Source organism: Lissotriton vulgaris, chromosome 3_1 (assembly GCF_964263255.1).
Source record: "Lissotriton vulgaris chromosome 3_1, aLisVul1.2, whole genome shotgun sequence".
Lineage (NCBI taxonomy): Eukaryota > Metazoa > Chordata > Amphibia > Caudata > Salamandridae > Lissotriton > Lissotriton vulgaris.
Window position 1 is genome coordinate 233,627,134 of NC_141689.1, and position 21,394 is coordinate 233,648,527.

A 21,394-nucleotide genomic window follows, 5' to 3' on the forward strand; every position below is an offset into this window, starting at 1 on the left:
CACTGTAAAACCCAGTTTAATACACTACTGGAAGATCTAACCTCCAGGGGTAGCCGGACTCAGCTACTCGGGAGGGAGCCGGCACACGGTAACACCGCTCATAGCCACAGGGTAGATAAGGATATCTCTTTAGGGAGTAAGAATTTGCTCTGCAATATCAAATCCCTGCCCAAACATTCTACGGAGGTTTGGGACCTTATCACCTCTGAAAAACCGGACATATGTTTCCTGACAGAAACATGGTTAAAGCCCCACTCTGTCCCAGCCATAACCCTAGGAATTCCAGTAGGGTACAAAATAGCTAGATTAGATCGGCCTATCAAGACAGGTGGGGGAATTGCTATTGTCCATAAAGAAGAAATAGACATTCTGGTGATTGAGGGAATATGTACCTCTGAACTAGAACTTTTGATTTTTAAAATAAAAACTACGCCTAAAGGGAGAAGGAAAGAAGCATTGACATACCGCCCTCCTGGTCCATGTACCAACTTCTCCACTCTACTTTTAGAAGCACTGGTTCATTACATACACGAACATGAAGATTTCCTGCTTGTAGGGGACTTCAATGTTCATAGCGAATTAGTAGAAAACAAGGAGGCACAATCTTTACTAACAGATCTGTCTTTACTGGGATTGAAACAAGTCAATGATGGTCCAACACATAAGGCAGGACACACTCTAGATCTGGTCCTGACCAACTCTCTGCGGATTAAATGTCTACCTCCTTCCCAGGTTCAGAGGACTGATCATTTTATTATTGAATTTTATATTCCCATGGTCAAACTCCCACCAATTAGTCATGTCTCCTTACCCAGTAAAAGAAGACAATGGCATCAAATGACTCAGTAGTCCTTCACTTGAAGAGGCAATCACCACAGCAGTAAATGACATTGCCCCATTAAAACACTTTAAAACTCGTCCTGCGCAAAAACAAGAAGTCTGGTATTCAGAGCACCTAAGATTATTAAAACGAGCAGCCAGAAAACTTGAAAAGAAATGGAGAAAATCCAAGCAGGCTGAGGATAAACAATGTTACTAGCAGTCTCTTACCACATATCACAAAGCCATTCGTGCTGCATGAAAGAATCATATTGCATCCCAGCTTATGATCGAGGGTAACTCTCCCACAGTGCTCTTCCAAATTTTACAATCCTTCGTGAAACCTATGGCTTGTGAAAGTCCTGAGATGGCATCGCAGCAACTCTGTAACGACATTTCGCAATTTTTCACCGAAAAAATGTACGGCATTTATGATAAGATTATCAGTCTTATGCTTCCCTCTGGTGGAGGAAAGCCGCCTCTCAGTCCAGCTGTAGGGATAGTGGCGGACACCCCTCTTTCCCTTGACATGTTTCCCCCTATCTCTCTAGAAGAGGTAACTTCCTTAATCTTTCAGATCAAGAGTGGCTGCCCAGCTGACATTATCGCGGCAAGACTAATACCCATGCTCGCCAAGGAGCTAGGCCCTGGGTTTCAAAAACTTGTTAATCTCTCCCTTAACAACAAAGAGGTCCCTAAGGAATGGAAAAGAGCCCTGGTCCGACCTATTAGGAAAAATACCGCGCTCCCGAGGACAGAACTCAGTAATCTTAGGCCAATATCCCTTCTTCCTCTCTTGGGCAAACTGATTGAGAAATATGTCAACCGCCACTTATCTAACTACATCGAATTAGCTGGAGGATTGGACTATTCTCAGTCAGGGTTCAGGCCTAAGCACAGTACCGAGACCACTCTGATGTCAGTCGTAGACGATCTACATATGTACCAGGACAAGGGCTTTTCCATGGTCCTGGTACTATTGGACCTGTCTGCGGCGTTTGACACCGTGTCGCATAACATCCTGACAACTCGGCTGGCCAATATTGGCGTGGAAGATAAGTCCTTAGATTGGCTTAAGAGTTTTCTGTCTAATCGGACACAACGTGTGTCCCTGGGGCCATATTGTTCAGAGGAGGTGGAGATCTCAAAAGGGGTGCCACAGGGCTCCTGTTTGAGCCCTACCCTCTTTAACCCCTTGCTAACATCATGAGAACTTATGGGTTTATTCCGGTGTCTTACGCCGACGATACCCAGCTCCTCTTCCCCTTTAAACACCTTACCACCGAGACTAAGAACTCCTTTTCCCAGGGCATGAAGGCGGTGGCAAATTGGATGTCTTCCAATTACCTTCAATGCAATGTTGGGAAGACTGAGATCATGCTGTTTGGAGAAGCCAATCTCCTATGGACCCCGGATTGGTGGCCACAAGACCTTGGCCCAGTCCCAGAACCTAAACAGGTCGTAAAAAAATTTAGGGGTCCGATTAGATCAGGAGCTTTCTCTAAAGCGGCATAGCAATTACGTGGTGGGCTCATGTTTCCACATAATTGGGCTTCTGCAGAAAGTCTTTCCTCTGCTCCCTGACGTAGTCAGAAAAACACTGGTACAGGCTCTTGTCCCAAGCCGTATGGACTACTGTAACGGCCTGTTCCTAAAGGCCAATGAAGGAGTTGTGGCAAAACTCCAAGTAGTTCAGAACACGGCAGCCCGGTTAGTCCTAAACGCCCCTCCCAGAACCCCCTTCAAACCTCTGCTGGCAAGACTCCATTGGTTGCCTATCAAACAAAGAATTACATTTAAAACCTGCTGCCTGATTTTCAAATGCCTTAATGACCAAGGACCTGAATATCTAAAAAACAAATGTATCCCTTATATCCCTACACACTCCCTCAGATCCAGTGATCAAGGTTTACTGTGTGTCCCTAAGACTAAAAAGGCCAGACACGGGGGCAAGGCCCTGTCTGTGGCTGGACCATATTTATGGAACAGTCTTCCCAGAGCTCTCAGACAATGCTCTGAACCTTTACGCTTTAGGAAACTTCTTAAAACCTTTCTGTTTCCACTTTAATCTTCCATTTTAGCTACTCCCTTATGTTCTGTTCTGCCTTTTTGTGTGGCTGCCAAAGCACAGAGATACTCCTTCGGGAGTTGAATCAAGCACTATATAAACCCGCAAATAATAAATAAATAATAATAATAACCAATGGAGCATCAGGAATAGCTCAGCTAGTAGAAAATATTAACGATACACCCAATATTGTTTGGATTTCTTTTGATAATCATACAGTTCGGGAAATTACAAAGCAACATAACCAACACTTATATCACACATTGGTTTGTAAAGATTAGACACCCATATAGCCTATTTCAGGACAATGCCAATACACAAAGAAATGTATTACTATTATATGCTCACAATTCCCAATAAGACAAGCAGCAGTTTGAACAATACACAGAACTCAAGGTGATACTATAGAACCACTCTAAATACACTTTAACAATAGCAAAATATATATTACACATTATGTTGCCTTAAGTGGAGCTACATCAATAACATACACCTTCAAAACTTTCATGAAAAAAATCATACATCCTGATGTAGAAGAAGAAATGACAAGAGCAAGAAACAACATGCCTTTACAAATTTATGTTACCCAATAGACACACACAACTCACATATTAAAATATTTCATAATATAATATCATTTAAAATTCATTGCATTAGTTAATAATATCATGATGCTGACATTATTTGTCTAGTGGAAATAAACAGGAGTCTCAAATAATGATACTTTTACAATACCTGATTATAATCATGAATGTTATGATAAATACATAACCAACATACTCAATAGTGTTTGGCCATTTACTACCAAACAAAAAATGCACATAATATCAAATTATACAAATCAAAAAGGAATTGATATACATTTTACATTGTGTATGCAGCACAGACATTACTTAATTGTGGCATTCTACAAACTAACACAAACACCAATACAAACAGTTGTCCAAATACTTTCAAACTTTATTAACTTTTACTTCAACTATACACATATCATTCTTGGTGACTTCATCACTGATATAAACAAAAAATGTCAGCAAACATCTATATTGCTAGATTTTATGAAACAAAAACTCAAATGATCTCAATTAATAAATAACTACACAACCAATTACAAACCAATCTTAGATCACCTATATTCAAATGAAACCATACAAAACTACAGAATATTAGCATCTTATTAAAGCGACCACGAAGCTTCCCAAACATTAATTTATTTTTTTTAAAATTACATTTAAAAATACATGTTTGTTTTCTTTTATATCAGATGCTTTGCATCAAAGTCATACTCAACAACACAAGTGACGGCAACAAATCGCATCAAATACCAATTAAATCAAAAAATTTAAAAACAATACTATAAAAATGTAAAACTGGACTGCAAAGTACTCTATTATCCGATGTCAACATTCTATACAGGAAGTACTAAAGCAACATGCTACAACAGAAACTAATACAGCCAGACAAAATAAAGTTATGGAATACTCCGAAATTATCTTGTCAAAAACAACAATTTAATTTCAAACTAAACTAAAGTAACATGGATACCACCAATCTCCATACAACAAACAATTCTACAACACGCTGGATATTTACTGAAACCAGCATATCCAATCAAAACAATCAAAATGGCAAATGCAAAAAAACACTATAACAATATCAGGAACTGTTATAAAGGTAAGCACAATCATTAAATCTTGAAATGTTTTCCAAATCTAATCAAACTAAGACATAATTTAAATCATTCATTCCTAAGTAATTTAACACCTTAAATAACAAATCGATAAAAAAAAATAAGGCTTACCATTACTTGGCTTTATTATCACTTTACCTTCTTCGCTCAGCCTGAACTGCATTCACTTACTCTTTCTCTCTTTAGTCCTCCCCTTCATCTTAGTCAAACTACTTGTCTCCTTCTCAACTGCTACCTTCAATACTAATAACTAATACATGTAGCTATGCAATAAAAAGTAATTCTATTTTCTTTGTCAAAGGAAGAAACACAAAGAGTTGTATTAATAGCTGGACGAGAAACTGTTTTAAAATTCATAACAGTAAAATACTGAACAGACTATACAAAAAAACACCATGGAGAGAAGCAAATAATTTTAAATATACTATTGAAAACTACATTAAATGAACTCATGTTACTGTACATGAGTTGAACTCATCAAAGCACAACCAACTATAGGTACGACTAAAATTATCTACAAGCAAAGCAAGAAAAAGAAAATTTAATCACACAAGTGACAGACTCTGAAAACTTTCAATCAATGGACATCAGTAATGACCTCATCATGGATTGGTTTCTCATCAATCAACATATTGACAATTTGACAGATTAAATTATAAGCAAACTGCCTATTACATGTGAAGTTATATTTTGTAATGGATATATTATAAAAATAATACTAGAATGCACAACTATGGGCCTAATTTACAATGTCTGGTGGAAAGCCTCCGACTGCTTATGCTTATGTCGGGCAGAAAGCTTTTAATAATAACCAGTGGTCAGAGACTTTCTGCCCAACACTGCAGGTTTCAGCCCCACCGCCGTACTCGGATGACGACGGTCAGAGTGAAACCTGGGGAGGGGCGGGGGGATTCCGATGCGCTTCCAATGTGCTCTAGGAGCACGTTCGTGCGTTGGAGGGCACCATAATCCCCTAATGATGGCGGAGCCAGGCTCGGCTCTGCCGTCGAGATCATGATGGCACTTTCCGCCTGCCATTGCATGGTGATCCACTTGCCATGAAAAGGAAGGCGGAAAGTGGCTTTGGGGTCCCTTACCCTGGCTCTCCGCTATGGGGTCTGTGCCCCCCTAAACATCTCTGCAACATGTGGCATGCACAGTGAGGTGCCTGTCACATATTGCAGGGAATTTCCAAACATCCATTTTGCTATGGCCGCTTGTCCTGCGGGCCTTTTCCACATGCCGCGCCAGCTGCCATAGCAAAATTGATGTTGGTTGCATCCAAAATGTGAGGTCGGAACAGCCGACCTATGGTTGAGCAGCTCCAGACTGCTACGACATCGCAATTAGGCCCCATGTAACTAAACCATAAATATAATCTACTTTTGTAAACGATATACTACAAAAAACAACGTAAATAAAAAATAAACATTTAAACAAATACATTTTAATAAACGCTTGCTTTAATAACTAATTAAGTGTTGGTTTATAAAAAAAATTTTTAAATGTGCACATACGATATACACATTTTTGCAAAATTGAATACATACCTTTTTGGAAAAGAATTGTAAAAGTGATTCACTCTACAATAAATATAAAATTAAAAAACACAACACGCACTCCAATCTACCTCACTCAACCCCACCCCACTTTACCACAGTCTAGCCATTTCTACCCACACTCCACTCTACCCAATCTACCACACTGCAACCCAATGCTACTCGACTCAACCACACCTCACACACTACAACCTAGCCTAATTTACCCCACTCCGATCTATCCCATTCCACCTCACTCACCTCACTCCAATTTACCCCTCTTTATCCAACTCTGCAATACAACTACCCCACTCCACTCCACTATATTCATCACTACAATCTACCGCACTCTACTCTAACCCAATCTACAACACTATCTACCCCATTTAACTCTACCACAATCTACAATTCTGCAATACAACCTACACTGAGCCAGACCTCTCTGTAATTCTCCAGGCGATCAAGGGCAAGATTGCAGAGGTCCGTGTCGACATCACACTGATCAGGCAAGACCTTCGAAACGCCAACGCTCGGATCAAGGAGGCAGAGTGCAGAGTGTCGGCTGTAGAGGACGATGTTCAACAACTCAAGGACCAGGTGACTCGGCTCCAGTCCCACACGCAGGAACTCTACTGGCGGGCTGAGGATGCAGAAAAGCGCACCCGTCGCAACAACCTTCGCCTAGTTGGGTCTTCGGAGGGGGTGAAACAGGGTCGGGGAGCGGACTTTGTGGAGCGCTGGATATGCAAATGGATGCCAGAGGGAGCGCTCTTCCCCTGGTTCACGATCGAAAAGGCGCACAGATCACTTGCCCCCCCGACCGCAGCCGGGTGCTCCTCCTAGACCAATTATCCTGCGGATACTCAACTACCGGGACACAGATGCTATCCTGGCCAAATCCCGGAAGAAGCAGCCGTTCAGACACTAGAACCTGACGATCATGGTCTTCCCTGATTACACCCGGGAGGTCCAATCTCAGTGTCGCTCCTTTGGGGAGGTTAAGCAGAGGCTGCGCTCGCTTAAAGTTCAATATAGACTCCTCTTCCCTGCGCAGCTGCGAGTGCTCTTTCAGGACAAATCCATCTTCTTTGAAACTCCAGAGGCAGCGTGGACATGAGCAACAGAGGAGCGCCCGCTACGGATGCCTGGTCAGGATCATGCTCCACCCGCTGTCACCGGTGGCGATCCGCCGGACGCTTCGACTCTTCGCCCGCGCCGCAGGCGCTCTGGGAGGCGCAGGGGCCAGCGACGCGCTCGATCTGCTTCTCCGACGGGCCCCTCGCAGAGACGCGCGCCTGGGCCCTCCAGGGAGGCCTCTCCATCCCGGCGGCGCTCTGACTCCTTGGGCCGCACCAACCTTAGTTTGGCTTTGACTCGACCGTCCTTGATAGACCTTCCAGACACTGATCTTTCACGCAGCCCGACGCTGCTCACCAAGCCGGCCTGATCACAGCACAGCGATGTTAGCCTTTCGCATGACGTCTGGGACTGCCAGTTGGGGTTGGTTGAGACTAACGACTGAGATTGAGACATTATTCCACTGGGTCGCTAACTGTTCACCAATGGTATAGGACATGGACATCCTCCACTACCCCAGCTGAGCCGCTCTGTGGCCCGACCCCCCCCATGGCCTCCTCCTCCCCGGCGATTCTAATGTGCTCTCATCACTCCACCTAATGTCCTGGAATGTTAACGGTCTCCTGGAAAAGATCAAGTGTGCAAGCGTGCAGCCGTCCTGAAATACGCCCAGCGTCAGACGGTGGACATCCTCATTCTTCAAGAAACCCATTTGCTAGGCCAACACTGCCCCTTCCTCGCCCGCTATAGATATGGCGCTGTCTGGCATTCTAGGTTTTGTAGGGGGTCCAGAGGGGTGGCCATTCTGGTGCGTCGTGCTCTTCCCCTAGTGGTGAGTAAGGTGACACACGACCCTCAGGGCTGCTTTATTCTTTTGGAAGGAACACTTGGGGATCGCCCACTTAACCTTTTGTCTGTCAACTCCCCTCCTGCTCTGCTGGCTCCTACACTCCGTGGACTTACCCCGCTGATCGCAGCTTTGGCCCTAGGACGGACTGTGGTGGGGGGCGACTTTAATGCCATTATGGATATCCGGGACTTGACATTGCGTCCCTCCCTCTACTTCCAGGACTGCTCAATCCAATCTCCTCTGTTTGTGGATCTCCTCCTTCCAAGTTTGGGTCTCGGGGACGCCTGGAAACTGTGGCACCCGACTGCTAGGCACTACACCCACACTTCTGCCTCTCACCACACTCATCCACGCCTAGACTATGCTTTCCTGCCGGTTCAGGACTGCCGAGTGCTGCAGGCGATCTCTATCCTCCCGAGGGGCCTGTCGGACCATTCCCCAGTGCTACTTCTTTTTGGGGTTCCTTCCCCCATCCTCCTGGCCGTTCTGGCGACTCAATGCCTGGTTCCTCCAAGATGAGGCGTTCAAGGACAGCATTGGTGCTGAACTCGGTGCCTGCTTTGCCACTAACCAGGGCTTTGTGTCCTCCTCTCGCACCCTTTGGGAGGTCGGTAAGGCCACTATTAGGGGGTTCGCCAAGGGCCAGCTGAAACTCGCCCGCGAGGCACGTGATTCCCAGCTAACACAACTGGAAGCACCAGCCACTCTGATTGAGGCGCTGGCCCCGGGGATAGATCTTAAGTCCAAGACCGGAGAGTGGCGTTCCTGCGAGATGAGATTCGGCAGACCTCCCTGGAAGCTGCAAAGCTTCTTTGGCGTTCATCTGCAGCTTGAGTATATGGCTGGGGAGGCAAAAATGGGAAGATCCTCAATCGACAGGCCACTTACCCCATGGCCAACCGCATCATACCTGAAATTGCGGACACTCCACTGTGTGCCGGTGGCAGTGGCCCAATGCTTTGCCTCTTACTACGCTACTCTATACTCGATGTGGCCACCTGGCCTTTCACTCTCTGACCTCCTCCAATTGGAGGAGCTCCCTCTTCCGCGCCTTAGCGAATCTGATGCGGCTGCGTTAGATCTCCCGCTCACCCCTGAGGAGGTGTCTGACGCTATTTCGTGCTTGGCGGCTGGTAAGACTCCCGCTTGAGTTTTATTCGTCCTATCGCGACACCCTGCTTTCACCTCTAGTAGCCATGTACAAGGATTGTATTGTATTGTATAGTATATTGGATTTATATAGCGCTTATCACCCAGGGGTCTCTTAGCGCTTGCCTTGGGAACCCGTCCTGGCTTTTCCATGTGAGATAGCCCCTACAGGGCATCCCCAAGGTGAAAGCCAGGCATCCCGCCGCGAGGGCCGTTGTGGAGATTAAGCAAGCTTAATGCCCAGAGTTGCAGAGTGTGAACCCTTGATTAGGTTAGGCACCGAAGCGAGAATTATCGATTCCGTGGACAATTGAGCTCAAGACCCGCCGAGGCGGGAATTGAACCCTGGTCCCGGGCCGGACCTCTGCATCAGGGTCTGCCGCTCTAACCATTGAGCCACACTTCTCTAATGGGGGTCTAATTAAAAGCAATGTCTATCTTGATAGATTGAGCTCCACATTTCCGTTGATTACGAGATATTGTTTTGTTTTGGTTCGGTAAGAGAATTTTGTATATTCTAGATACCAGGTGTCCTACCTTGGATAGGTGGTTCAGGAGGGTAGTGATAGAAGGACTAGCACCCGAGAGATTATTTTTGGTAAGTCCTACTTTAAGCTGCAGGAATTTGTAAAAATCTAGATCAACAAGATTGAATCGATTTTGCAAGGCTGAGAATGGTAGAGGAGAAGTATCTTCAAAGATGTCTTGCACTAAGTTAGTGCCCTTAAGTGACGAATCCGTCCAGAAAAATGAGGCACAGTCAATTTTGAGTGTATGATTATACCATAGGGAGGATAAGTAAGAGTGTTTTATCTTGATCTCCAGACCCGAGTCAAGGAGCAGCGTGGCTCTTTTGGTGATCTGTATAATGTTTCTAGAGTGCAGTAGATGGGTTATGTCCATTGTGGCTAAAGCGGTGAGAGGGATGTTCTGTATGAGGGACTTTTCTATCGCTACCCAAGGTGGTTCATATGATGGGTTATCAATAAACCACTTTTTACCCTACTTGCATAGAAAGGCTATTGATAATTTCTGAAGATGGGTAGGGAGAGGCCCACTTTATCCTTGGCCAGCTTAGAGCTTTTTCACGGGATTTGTTCTATTCGTTAAGTAAGATATGTCCTAGCACTGAAAGAATTCAAGATTTATCCGCCTATATCAGTAATTACAAAATTATTGATTCAATGACACCAACTTTTTTATATTTCTCTTATAGCGCTAATCATCCAAGTGTAGGGTGTCGGAGCTCTTACATCAGAGGTACAATAAAGAATACGCTATGTATATCAATGTACAAGAAATATTACACACAACAATGAATGTTATAAGGTGTTAAAATCATACATTATCTATACTTGTAGACATTATATGTTAAGAGTGAATAGTCAGGAGAAACACAATGCTTGTGGTTGTTTGTAGCAATAAGCCTTTATCCATTGCCAACTGAACCCTTCTTTTCAATCTCAGAATAAGAACAGATTGAGAAAAAGAAATCAGGGTCTAAACCCATAACTTACAGTTTGTTTCCATCGCTTTGATGCCTGTAGATAGAGCACTATGCTATATTAAAGGATTGCAACTCATGAACTGAAAGTGAAAAAATGTATCTCAGTGTCAAAAGCAGTGGCTAACTTACCCATCTAAATAAAACACAAATATGTAATCTGAATGTTAGCACATTAACCCTCAATTCTGCTTTAAGAGTCAAAACTGTGACTGGACTGGACAAAACACGTGTTAACCACTTTCCGCTATTATAATCCCATCAGAATTGCTGGGCACTGAATGATGTTATGTTATGTTATTTATACTTATAGAGCGCACTGCTACCCTGGGGTGTCATGGCGCTAAGTACAAGTTACCTGGGGAGCATCGAGCTGTTTAGTCAGAAAAGAACCATGTTTTGAGACCCTTGAGGAAAGAAATGAGATCTGGGGCATTTCTGAGATGGAACGGGAGTTCATTCCATGCTTTAGAGCCACAGTGGAAAAATCTTCTGCCTCCCCAATCAGTTTTCTTAAAGGTGGATGATTGGACTAATTTGGAGCCGGAGGAACGCAGTGTTCTGCTTGGGACATACCACGCAAGTTTAGTTTTAAGGAACTCCGGGCCAATCCCATTAACCGCCTTAAAGACGACACAAAGTGCCTTAAAGTGCGATCTTAATGGAACTGGATGCCAGTGCAGTTTCTTAAGGTCTCCTTTGACCGATACGAACCTGGGTGTTCCCGTCAGCATTCTCGCTGCCGCGTTCTGGACCAATTGCAACCTGTTCATATGTTGTTTTTGAACATTAAGATAGAGACTGTTGCAATAGTCCAGATGGGACATAATTAGGGCTCCCGGTTTTCCGTTTAAACAGATTTTTACATATAAATACAGACGGAAAAGAAGTTTTCCTTTATCTGTATTTATATATAAAAACAGGAACACACTAGTACATTTTGGTGCACTGCTGTGCTCCCTGCAGCCAACAAACAGATCACTGTTAGCTCACTTAGATGCATGGGATTAAAATGACAGAAACATGCTTCAAGATATCAACTCCGTCCCTCACGATCAAGAGCAGATCATCTATATACGGAAGCGAAGGCATTATGTGACTTACAAACGGATTGTTGTCTCAGAGGCATGGTCCTCTAATTTGCAGCACTAAAATCTCGACAAGGCTGTAGGCTAGGTTGCTGCAGCAGCTCTAGCCCGCAGCTGCAATTAAAATGCACCTCAAGCCATAAAAAATGTCTGAGCACTCTGACATGCAAGCCGAGCATCACAACATTCAGAGGGTTACATAGAATTACGCGAACTGTGGAAAATGGGGTTCCCACTGTTATGTGAAGGTTTCACACGAAGGAGTAAACATTTTCACACAGGAAACAGGCAGAGATTTTGAGTTGCTTCTCGCTATACATTTTTAGCTTGCACCAGTGTCTTGTGAACACAAGCGCTGAAACACAAGCGCGCCCCGCGGCCGCCAAAGTTAATTGTAGTGAGAGAGAGGGGAGCACGCCAGATATACCTGCTCCTGATTAGTTGTACCATCGCGACCCCAAGGAGAATGCGTTTTAGCAACCTAGAAATAACGAAAGATAAAATAACAAGCATTTGCAATGCAATAGCCGTTTCTTTTATGCAAGTGTAAGCTATTGGCATTGTAAATAACAATGCCTTTTATTTATGTTTTAAAAACCAAAACAAAAATTAAAGGCATTGTTATTTGTATTGTCAATAGCTGAAACTCTTACAAATGCAAGAACTATTGCATTGCAAATGCAGAGTTTACCAGTGAGCGCTACTTTTCTTTTCATGTTGTTTGCTTTTTTCAAGCAAAAACACTCATTGATTTCTGAATAATGTGTAAAAGCTTTAAGTTGTATTCCCTATGAGTGTTTGCTTTTTTCCAGTATGTTGTTACTTTTTTCAGGCAGCATATTACTGTAATCTAGTGCATAATTTGAATTGAATTGCTTCCAGGTGTTTATAGCGGGCACAATTGGGCTGTAGCTGAAGGCAGTGTGAATTTCTCTCAGTGGGGCAGTATGGTGTTCAGTGGGGAAGAAGACGCTGCACTCTGCGGATGACAGAAACTGTCAGGCTCTGAGACAAATGGCTTGTCATAGCACTTTTAAGCATATGTGGAACATTCTTCAAATGGCAAAGTCTTCAGATGAATGTATAGTGTTGACCAATAACAACCGTGCGCAGGTGTGCATTGTCAATTCAAATAAATGTGGAAAAATACTAGCTGTGGCGTCGTCTTTTGCTTGTGGCAAAAATAAATGTGGATAAATACAGAAAAAGTGCCCAAAAAATAAATATGGATAAATACAGACGTAAATGGCAAAAAAATAAATACCATAAAACTGGGAGCCCTAGACATTATGAGTGCAGTGACGACTGTCCTTAGGTTGCTTGCCGACAGGAAGAACTTAATTTTTTTGATTATTCTGAAGACCATGAAACATGATGAGGTCACCTGATTCACTTAGTCTCCCATGGTGAGTTTGTTTCACCAATACTCCCAAATTCTTGGCTTTCCTAGAAGGTATGGACAGGATCCCAGATCCTCCAGCCACCAGTCCGGTGTCCAGACCCGTGGATTGTTGCCAAATTTGAGCACCTCAGTTTTGGCTGAGTTGAGTTTTAAACAATTGGACAACATCCAGGTGGAAATAGAGCTCATACAATTATGGAACTGATCCCCAGCTTCCCTTTGCGCTCCCTCTGTCAGTGACAACACAATTTGTGTGTCGTCAGACTAGAAGGTGAGCTGGAAATCAAACGACCGGATGATACTGGCCATGGGTGCCACATAGATATTAAAGAGCCTAGGGCTCAAAGCTGAGCCCTGTGGCACCCCACAGGGAAGTGACAAGGGGTCAGAAGTGTTACCGTCTAGGTCTACCGTCTGCTACCTGTCCGACAGAAACGAATGTAGCAGTTTCCATGCTGAGCCCTTCACACCAATATCAAAGAGCCGGTTCAACAGCTCTTTGCAGCAGTTGTCTTAATCTCAGAAGATATTTAAAAATGCAACCTCTCTGTGGCCAAGTAAGTAATCTAGAGCAGAGTTACTATCACATGTCCTTGTTGTCAATTTCTATGCGGCATGTTTTAAAAAAAAAAAAATGTATACCTTGGCTTCAGACTCTGCTTTTCAAGCTCCCCTCTTTATTCTGCCATACTTTGAGCTCCAAGGTACGGGTTGCCAGAGTAAACTGTTTTCAAAACCAGCACAGACACACACAGTTCTTTGGGTTGGTTGAGCAAGTGAAGGCCTGGACATTAATTATTCCTTCAAATTACTTATTAGTTGTAATTATTATACAGACTCAAAAAAACAATATCTTCCGTAAATGTTCGCTTCAAACTGCCAAAACTTAACGATCCCTATTGCATATGCACACTATCATATTTACTCATATAGGCTGCATTACAGAGATACATGCGGTAAAATACTGTTTTGAGGCTGCTTGTCACCATACTCTTTAGGGATCTAGCCCAGTACTGCAATAATTATCCATGGAGTATCTCAAGTCACACAAAACTATATTCCCCTTCATTTTTTAGCGTTTGCTTTCCCGGCTTTCCTGTGTATTTTTGGGGTATCCTTTCAAAGTATGGAATTTAAGGCTGGCTTTAATATTGCTTGTTTACATTACGCAGTGTTGAGTTTTCGGAGGAAGGCCCAGATGGATAGCAGTCTAAACATAGCACAGGTTCTGTCAGCTGCTTCTGACAGAATAACATGTAAACACCTTTCGGCACCAAGTGCAAGAATGAGAAGAATTCTGACTAACAAGTTAGGAGTGTGCTTGTGATGATGAATGCTAGAAGCAGCCGGGATGAGCGTTAAAAAAACACCTAAACTGCTTCGTAGGCTATATGATTCCCCATCCCCTACCTATTCCTTAAGACGAAAAAACAAAATGGGTGTAAATGGTTTACGATTCTCCCGGTATCACTTAAATCAGTCTACATTGTTATTCCCAGCAACACCAGGAGAGGAGCAATAAGTAAAACCAAGAGGACCCCATATACTCGCCACTTATATTCTACATAATAAACATACAAATGGACGAACGAACTAGCGTCATTTGTGCTTGTTTTGCAAGGATATGAAATGCTATAGAAGCAGTTAACAGTGCTGTCAAATATCGGGCTGATGAATATGCGCGTGTGAAGTAGGTGAACAAACGTACAAGTCCTGTTTAGGGAACAGGTCCTAGCAACGATATCAATGCATACTACCCTTGGCATATTTGTTTATATATTGGCGCCGCCCGTCCCATGTAGCTGTCAAAGGACTGGAAGGGAGTCAGGGACTGTTAGAGGCAGTCCTGGTGGCTGTCATGCGACTGATGTTTTCTCACCTTGTCTCTGGCCCCGCGGCTGGCGCTCCCAGCTTTAGCCTTCGGCTTGCGAGGCCTGACAGCCTCGGCCATCCTGGATCCCGTTAAGAAGCCAGCGGAGCTGTCAAAACATACCCAGCGGTGCTCAAGTCACAGTGCCGCTTCCGCAAGACATTTGTTTGCTGATACGATGTTTGCGTGACGTAGCTGTCACATGCGTAGGTGCTACCCAATCCAAAGGGCTTGCCCAAAAAGTTAGGAGAAAGCGACGGCGGACTCAAGAATTTGCACCGAATAGAAAGTGAAAGCACGAAATATCAACCTTTTCTTCGTTTCAGCTACGGTCTAGCTTCCGTTAGAGCACTAACTCTTTGAGTTGCCTGCCAATAGGTAGAAACATTTGACAGCCGGAATATGTTTAACTTTTGGATCACGTGTCCTTGTGCCAGGCGAGGGAGTTCCTCGTTTGTATATGGGAACACTCAGGGCTTTAAGTGGGATGAAAAAACTGGGGGGTCTGTCAAAGGGGCGTGGTCAATGTAATTAGGGGCGTGGCTTTAACACACTTACGCTAAAAATCTGCGCTCAGCATAGTGTTCCGCCCGACTTGTATTTTGCTTTTCCTGTCATTGCATCCAAATATGTGAGACAACAAGTCACATTACACCTACAACAAGTAAGGACTATTGGCTTTGTCAATGGTTATTAGTTGCATAAGATAAATAAGCTGCAACTATGGCTGGTTACATATAACATTGAAAACGCTTCCAATTAAAGCCCTGGTGACCCTACCACAATGCTACTGCTCTAGCGTTTCAGAAGTAGAAGGGAAATCCAGAAAGAAAATGACTCTTTAAAGGATTCCCCTTCCCTCACCTGGCATGACGTCATGCCGTAACTTCTCCCCTAGTGAGAAGTGAGCAATGTGAGCACGTACACACAGATGTGCCTGCTGTCTTGAAACGGGTCTCTATCTGGCTGTTTTGCGCCCTGGCATTTTTTTCTGGACTGCACTGACAGCAAACTACTGTCACTGCAGTCCGGAAAAAAACGGGCTGCCTGTGCCAGGGCTCAAAACAGAGCCCGATAGAGACCCGTTTCGAGGCCCCCTGAAAAAAACTGCCGGTGCTCAGACCCCTTGAGACCCGGCCCACTTAAAGCCCTGGGAACACTTAAAGCACCAATGAGTCACTTGCCTGAACCCTGTGCACTAGTTCACCTGTGAAAATGCGTCACAGATCGACTAGAAAACAAAATTGTGGCAAAACAAATCTAAATGAATATGTAGTAATAAGGGCCAAGACTCCACAGGGCTCTTGGAAAGAGCGTGGGTTCCTCAGAATCCTAGACTCAGCAGTAATCTAAAATGAACATTAAAACCGGTCCTCAGTGTGATGGGGGCCACACGCGTGCATTTAATTATCGCTGTGGCCGCAAGAAACAATGGACACTGCTCATTTAGCTTGTCGCGTGGCCCCGACTGCTGGAGCCGGGCCACGCCCCTTTATAGTTGGCGCGTGACGACACGTGCCAGCGCTACGTGAAGCCTCCGAGCGCGGGTAGACTGCACCGCTACACCGCCAGAGGACATTACATTCCTTCCAACCTTTATTAAACTACAAACAAAACATTGAATACGTTGATCGGTTACCAGTCACTAGGATTCCAGTCCTTGGTTCATCACACCATGAACCCTGCTAGGTGGGAGGATGGAGCAGGATTGCTTCTCAGGCCATATCTGGAGAGTTCTCCCAGTCAGGATGGTAATGACGGGGTCATTTCCTGCGATTCTTCACCCTCAGGATATCTCGCGGGAGAACTTGGCAGTGCTCCATATGGCGTTCCAAACAGTGAAGGGGTGCCATGGTCAGATCGGTCCAAATCTTGAGTGGGGATCGTTACTTGGTCACCATCCGTTCCTGCCTTCTCTGACTGTAGACTTGGACTGACGTCCAGGTTGTCTGATAGCAGCTGGTCCGGAGTTCCGGTGTGTACCCTTTTAAAGAAAGAAATGTTGCGTGTGATTTCCTCGGTTCGTCTTCTGGCTGTTATCATAGTGCCGGTTCTGCAGATAACTGTCCATGGCTGATGTTCGGACGGAAGTTGGAACTTGCTTCCGGGGTACCTGTCCTTGACGTAGACTCTGTCCCTTACTTGAATGTCCGACCCTCTGGCTCGTCGGTTGGCGCTGGCTTGGTCATTGGAATTAGTTCTGTTGGCTAGGACCTTTCCGGCGTCAATCTGAGAAGGGGTCCAGCTCGGGTGAAGCGGGATGGTGTCTCGCACTACTCAGCCCATGCTTGCTGGCTCCGGAGCTGCCGCGGTCAGACGGTATTCTCTCAGAAAAATGTATATGGATCTCTCAAGTGGTGATTCGTCTACATGCGCGATGCGTATTACTTTGTTGAGAGTGCGCATGAACCTCTCTACTTCCCCATTTGCTTGGGGCCATGGGGGGTCACTTTCCGGTGTTGAATTCCCCAAGTCTGCAAATTCTTGTCCATGGAACGGTGGGCCGTTGTCTGTCTTCACCACTTTGAATATTCCAAGGGTCTCAATGGTTTTCTCAAGTTTTGTAATCACTTCCGTGGCTGTCTGGCTTCCTACAATCTCAACTTCGGGGTATTTCATGTAGTCATCGATTATCACCAGGGGCATAGCGTCCATCTGAGAGGTGTCTGAAGTCAACACTCACACACTCCCATGGCCGTTGGGGGTTCTCTTCAGTGATGACGGGGTGAGGGCGATCTGGTTGGCCTGATGCCTGGTACCATGAGCATGTTCTGACTGTTTGTTCAACCAGTGTGTCCATCCCCGGGAACCACACCTTGGCCCTTAGCCGACTCTTTGTTTTTACCATGCCTTGGTGTCCCCTGTGCGAGGTCCACGGCTTGTTTGGCAAGGTTTGATGAGATCACCAGTCGCGGGCCTCTGAGTACACAACCGCTGTTGTCGACCGAAAGTTCATCCTTGACCAGCTCAATGGAATCCAGGACGGCCTGTGCATGCGGCGTCCGTCTAGTCATGATGGACTGAATGGGGCACCAGTCATTCGATTGGACCGCTATGAGGGCCAGATGCAGGCATTTATCAGTCCAGGTGGCCCCTACAATGGTTTCCGGTCATATTCTTCAATGTCTTTGGTATCCTCTTCTTCCGCTTTGGTGGCGGCCCTAGGATGTCGCGAAAAGGTAGTCCGAGGGATTAGATGAGCCTGGCTTGTATTCAACTCGATAGTCATACACCTGCAGCTGAAGGATCCATTTTTCATCCTCGGGGGAGGCTTGGATGCTGACCCTTGAAACAGGGGGATGAGGGCTTTATGGTCGGTGGACACTGTGAATGGATGGCCGTACACGTAGACGTGGAAGTGTCGACAGGCCCAGTGGATGGCGATCGCTTCTCGTTCGATTTGAGAGTATCTCTGTTCCGTGTCCGTCAGGGAACCGTTTGCATATGCGATCGGGGCCCACTCTCAAATTCCTTGTAACTTTGTGAGCATGGCTCCTAGCCCGTATGGGCTGGCGTCAACAGCGACGTTGGTGGATGGGCCGGGTCAAAGTATGACAGTGTTGTGTCTGCCGATAGGGCTGCTTTGGTATCTTTGAAGGCTTGCTCCTGTTCGCCATTGCCACGTGGTGGTGGATTTTTGTCAGTTCCCTGAGGGGCTTTGTGTGGTTGGATAAGTCCGGGAAAAAACGCACGCAAAAGTTCACCATCCCCAGGAAGCTTATTTCTGAGTTGTTGGAGGGTGCTGGGGCCTCCTGTACGTCCTGCACCTTGTCGGGGTCCGGAGCCACTTCTTTGTCGGAGAACGTGTAGCCAAAAAAACTGATATTGTTCTTTAAGAACTGGCACTTTTCTTTGTTTAGTGTCAGTCCGGATTCTTTGATCCTCTGGAGAACCCCGCGAAATCTACGGTGGTGATCTTCCATCGACGATGCGTATATTAGCAGGTAGTCGCTTACGTTCAATACCCCCGGGAGCCTGCTGAGGACTTCACGGATGGTGTTTTGGAATACCTCCACGGCACTCGAGATCCTGAAGTTAGGCGTTGGTATCTCCTGAGACCGACGTGCATAGAGAAGGTGGTAATGTATCGAGAGTCCGGGTGTAGGGGCAGTTGGTGATAGCCAGACCGTAGGTCCATCTTCGAAAACCATTTTGCGCTGTTCAGTCCTCCGAAGATGTCGTCGATGGTGGGGGTTAGGTGACGTTCCCTTTTCACCGCGGCGTTTTGAAGGCACATGTCAACCCAGATGCGGACCTGCCCTGGCTGTTTCGGTTCCGTACCACTACGATCGGGAACACTCATGGGGTGGGTCCACTGCCCTTCTCGATAATCCCTTGTTTCTTCAGTGCTTCTAGCTCTTCTTCGACCTCAGTTGGAATGCAATACGCCGGTGCCTCAGCGCTACTGGTTGGACTGATGGGTCAATGTGGAGAGAGACTTCTTTCCCTTTCAGGCATCCGATGTCTTTAAAAACGTCTTCGAACTCCTCCATGATGGCCTCCAGTTCCTCCTCTTGTAGCGCCATGGCAAATGAGATTAGCTTCAGCTCCTCTGCTGATTGTCAACTTATCAACATTCCTCTTCCTTCCTTGGCCACCTACACTGTGGTGGGAATCTTGAGGTCCCGGTGTCTCAGCTCAGTCTTGAAACATCTCAGGAGCGGAATGGGTGTCTTCTGTCCGTATGCAAACACCCTGATCCTTGCTTCTCGTAACAGCGGGCGTGGACTTAGTTGATTGTACACATTGGCACCCATTAGTTCGAACGAGGCCCCTGTATCTATGGTGGCTCTAACATCCTGGTGGTAGATCTTGATTCTGCACCTTGGAAGTTGTTGTCTCTTCCGTCGTGGTTGGTCTACTGCGAATACATAGTAGACCAGGTGGTCTCCTGTGTCATTGTCCATGTCCTCACTGTTGTGTGCTTCAGCCACTGTCTGTGCTGCTTCTTTCCATGATTTTGCAGACCGACATACCGCCGCCAAGTGGTTCATCCACCCGCAAGCACTGCACTTCTTCCCTCTTGTTGGGCAGGCATGCATGCGATGGGGCGTTCCTCTGCAGTAGCCGCATTCCTTTTTCTTGTCTTGCGGTCTTCTCCCTGAGTTTTGGTGCGCTTTGGGCCTCACCACTTTCGCCTTTTCCACCACTTTGACTTGTTTCGTCTTGATGGCTCGGTGGAGGGCCGCCTCCATGTGGGATGCTCTGGCTTGCGACAGCTCTTTTGACCAGCCCAGGGTAAGAATGTCCGCTAGAGACTTGCCATCCAGCTGAATTTGGACGAGTAGCACCCTTGTATTATCTGACCTCGGATTTCTTCCTGTTCATCACGAAATCCGCATGTGCTTGCCAGCTCCTTCAAACGCCCGTGAAACACATCTAACGACTCCTCCGCTTCTTGTTTGGCCTGGCGAAAGATGAATCTTTCATACTCCCTGTTCGCCACCGGCTCAAAGTGCTCTTTTAGGGCATTGAGCAGCACCACATACGTTTTGGGTGTGGCCTCCACCAGGCTTTTGTAAATAAGGTGGATGGCTATGCCAGCCCCTTCGAATTAAATTTGGAGACGGTCAGTCCAGTCCCTCCACCACAGGGCGAGGGATGAGGGGCGCCATCTACTACAAAGGGCTCAATGGCCGGGATTGACGCCATCTTAGCGCAGTCGCAGTCACTCATCACGGCACGTGCACTGCCTACCTCCTGGGCTTAGTAGTAGCGGCCTGGCCAAGGGTGTCGAAGGTGCAGTCGGATCCTCCCTCTGTAGGCTGGGGGTGCTGGTCTCACTGCGATGTCCTCCTTCCTTGGGAGTTGGGGCACACACAAGCTTGGGCTCCAGCAGGGTGTGCAGTGAAAATTCCTCTTCTCCTCAGGCACTCTCAGGGGCTGTTGGGTCCTTATTGAAAGTAGCAGACCTGCCAGGAGCACACAGCAGGCCTCAGCAGAGTAATCAGCTCCCCCGTGGTTGAATGGCCTAGATCAAAGGCTCTTAATCACTCCTGGGGACACAGCACACTAATTAAGGCACTTGGGGTCGTTTGCGCCTTGTCGCCAGTGTGATTGGGGCCGCGCGCGTGCATTCAATTAGCGCTGCGGCCGCAAGAAACAATGTACACAGCTCATTTAGCTTGCCGCGTGGTCCCGACTGCTGGAGCCAGGCCACACCCCTTTATGTATAGCTGGTGCGTGACGACACGCGCCAGTGCTATGTGAAGCCTCCGAGCGCGGGTAGATTGCACCGTTTCCCCGCCGGAGGACATTACACTTAGGGCCCTGTATTCATGTTCTTAACCTTTCATGCAAAAACAATGATCAACTGCAATGAGTGTAAAAAACGTTGAG

The 21,394-nt window shown here is 46.0% G+C and overlaps 1 protein-coding gene across 1 annotated transcript in view; it reads right to left on the bottom strand.

The window, feature by feature from the left end:
* Positions 1 to 15,243, bottom strand: part of EPG5 (ectopic P-granules 5 autophagy tethering factor) — a 682,187-nt gene extending 666,944 nt beyond the window's left edge. Inside the window, exon 1 of the mRNA XM_086960335.1 lies at positions 15,065 to 15,243. Coding sequence (XP_086816461.1) covers positions 15,065 to 15,136 — 72 coding nt within the window. The 5' untranslated portion in view covers positions 15,137 to 15,243. The remainder of the gene's footprint in view (positions 1 to 15,064) is intronic.
* Positions 15,244 to 21,394: the final 6,151 nt, after the last annotated feature.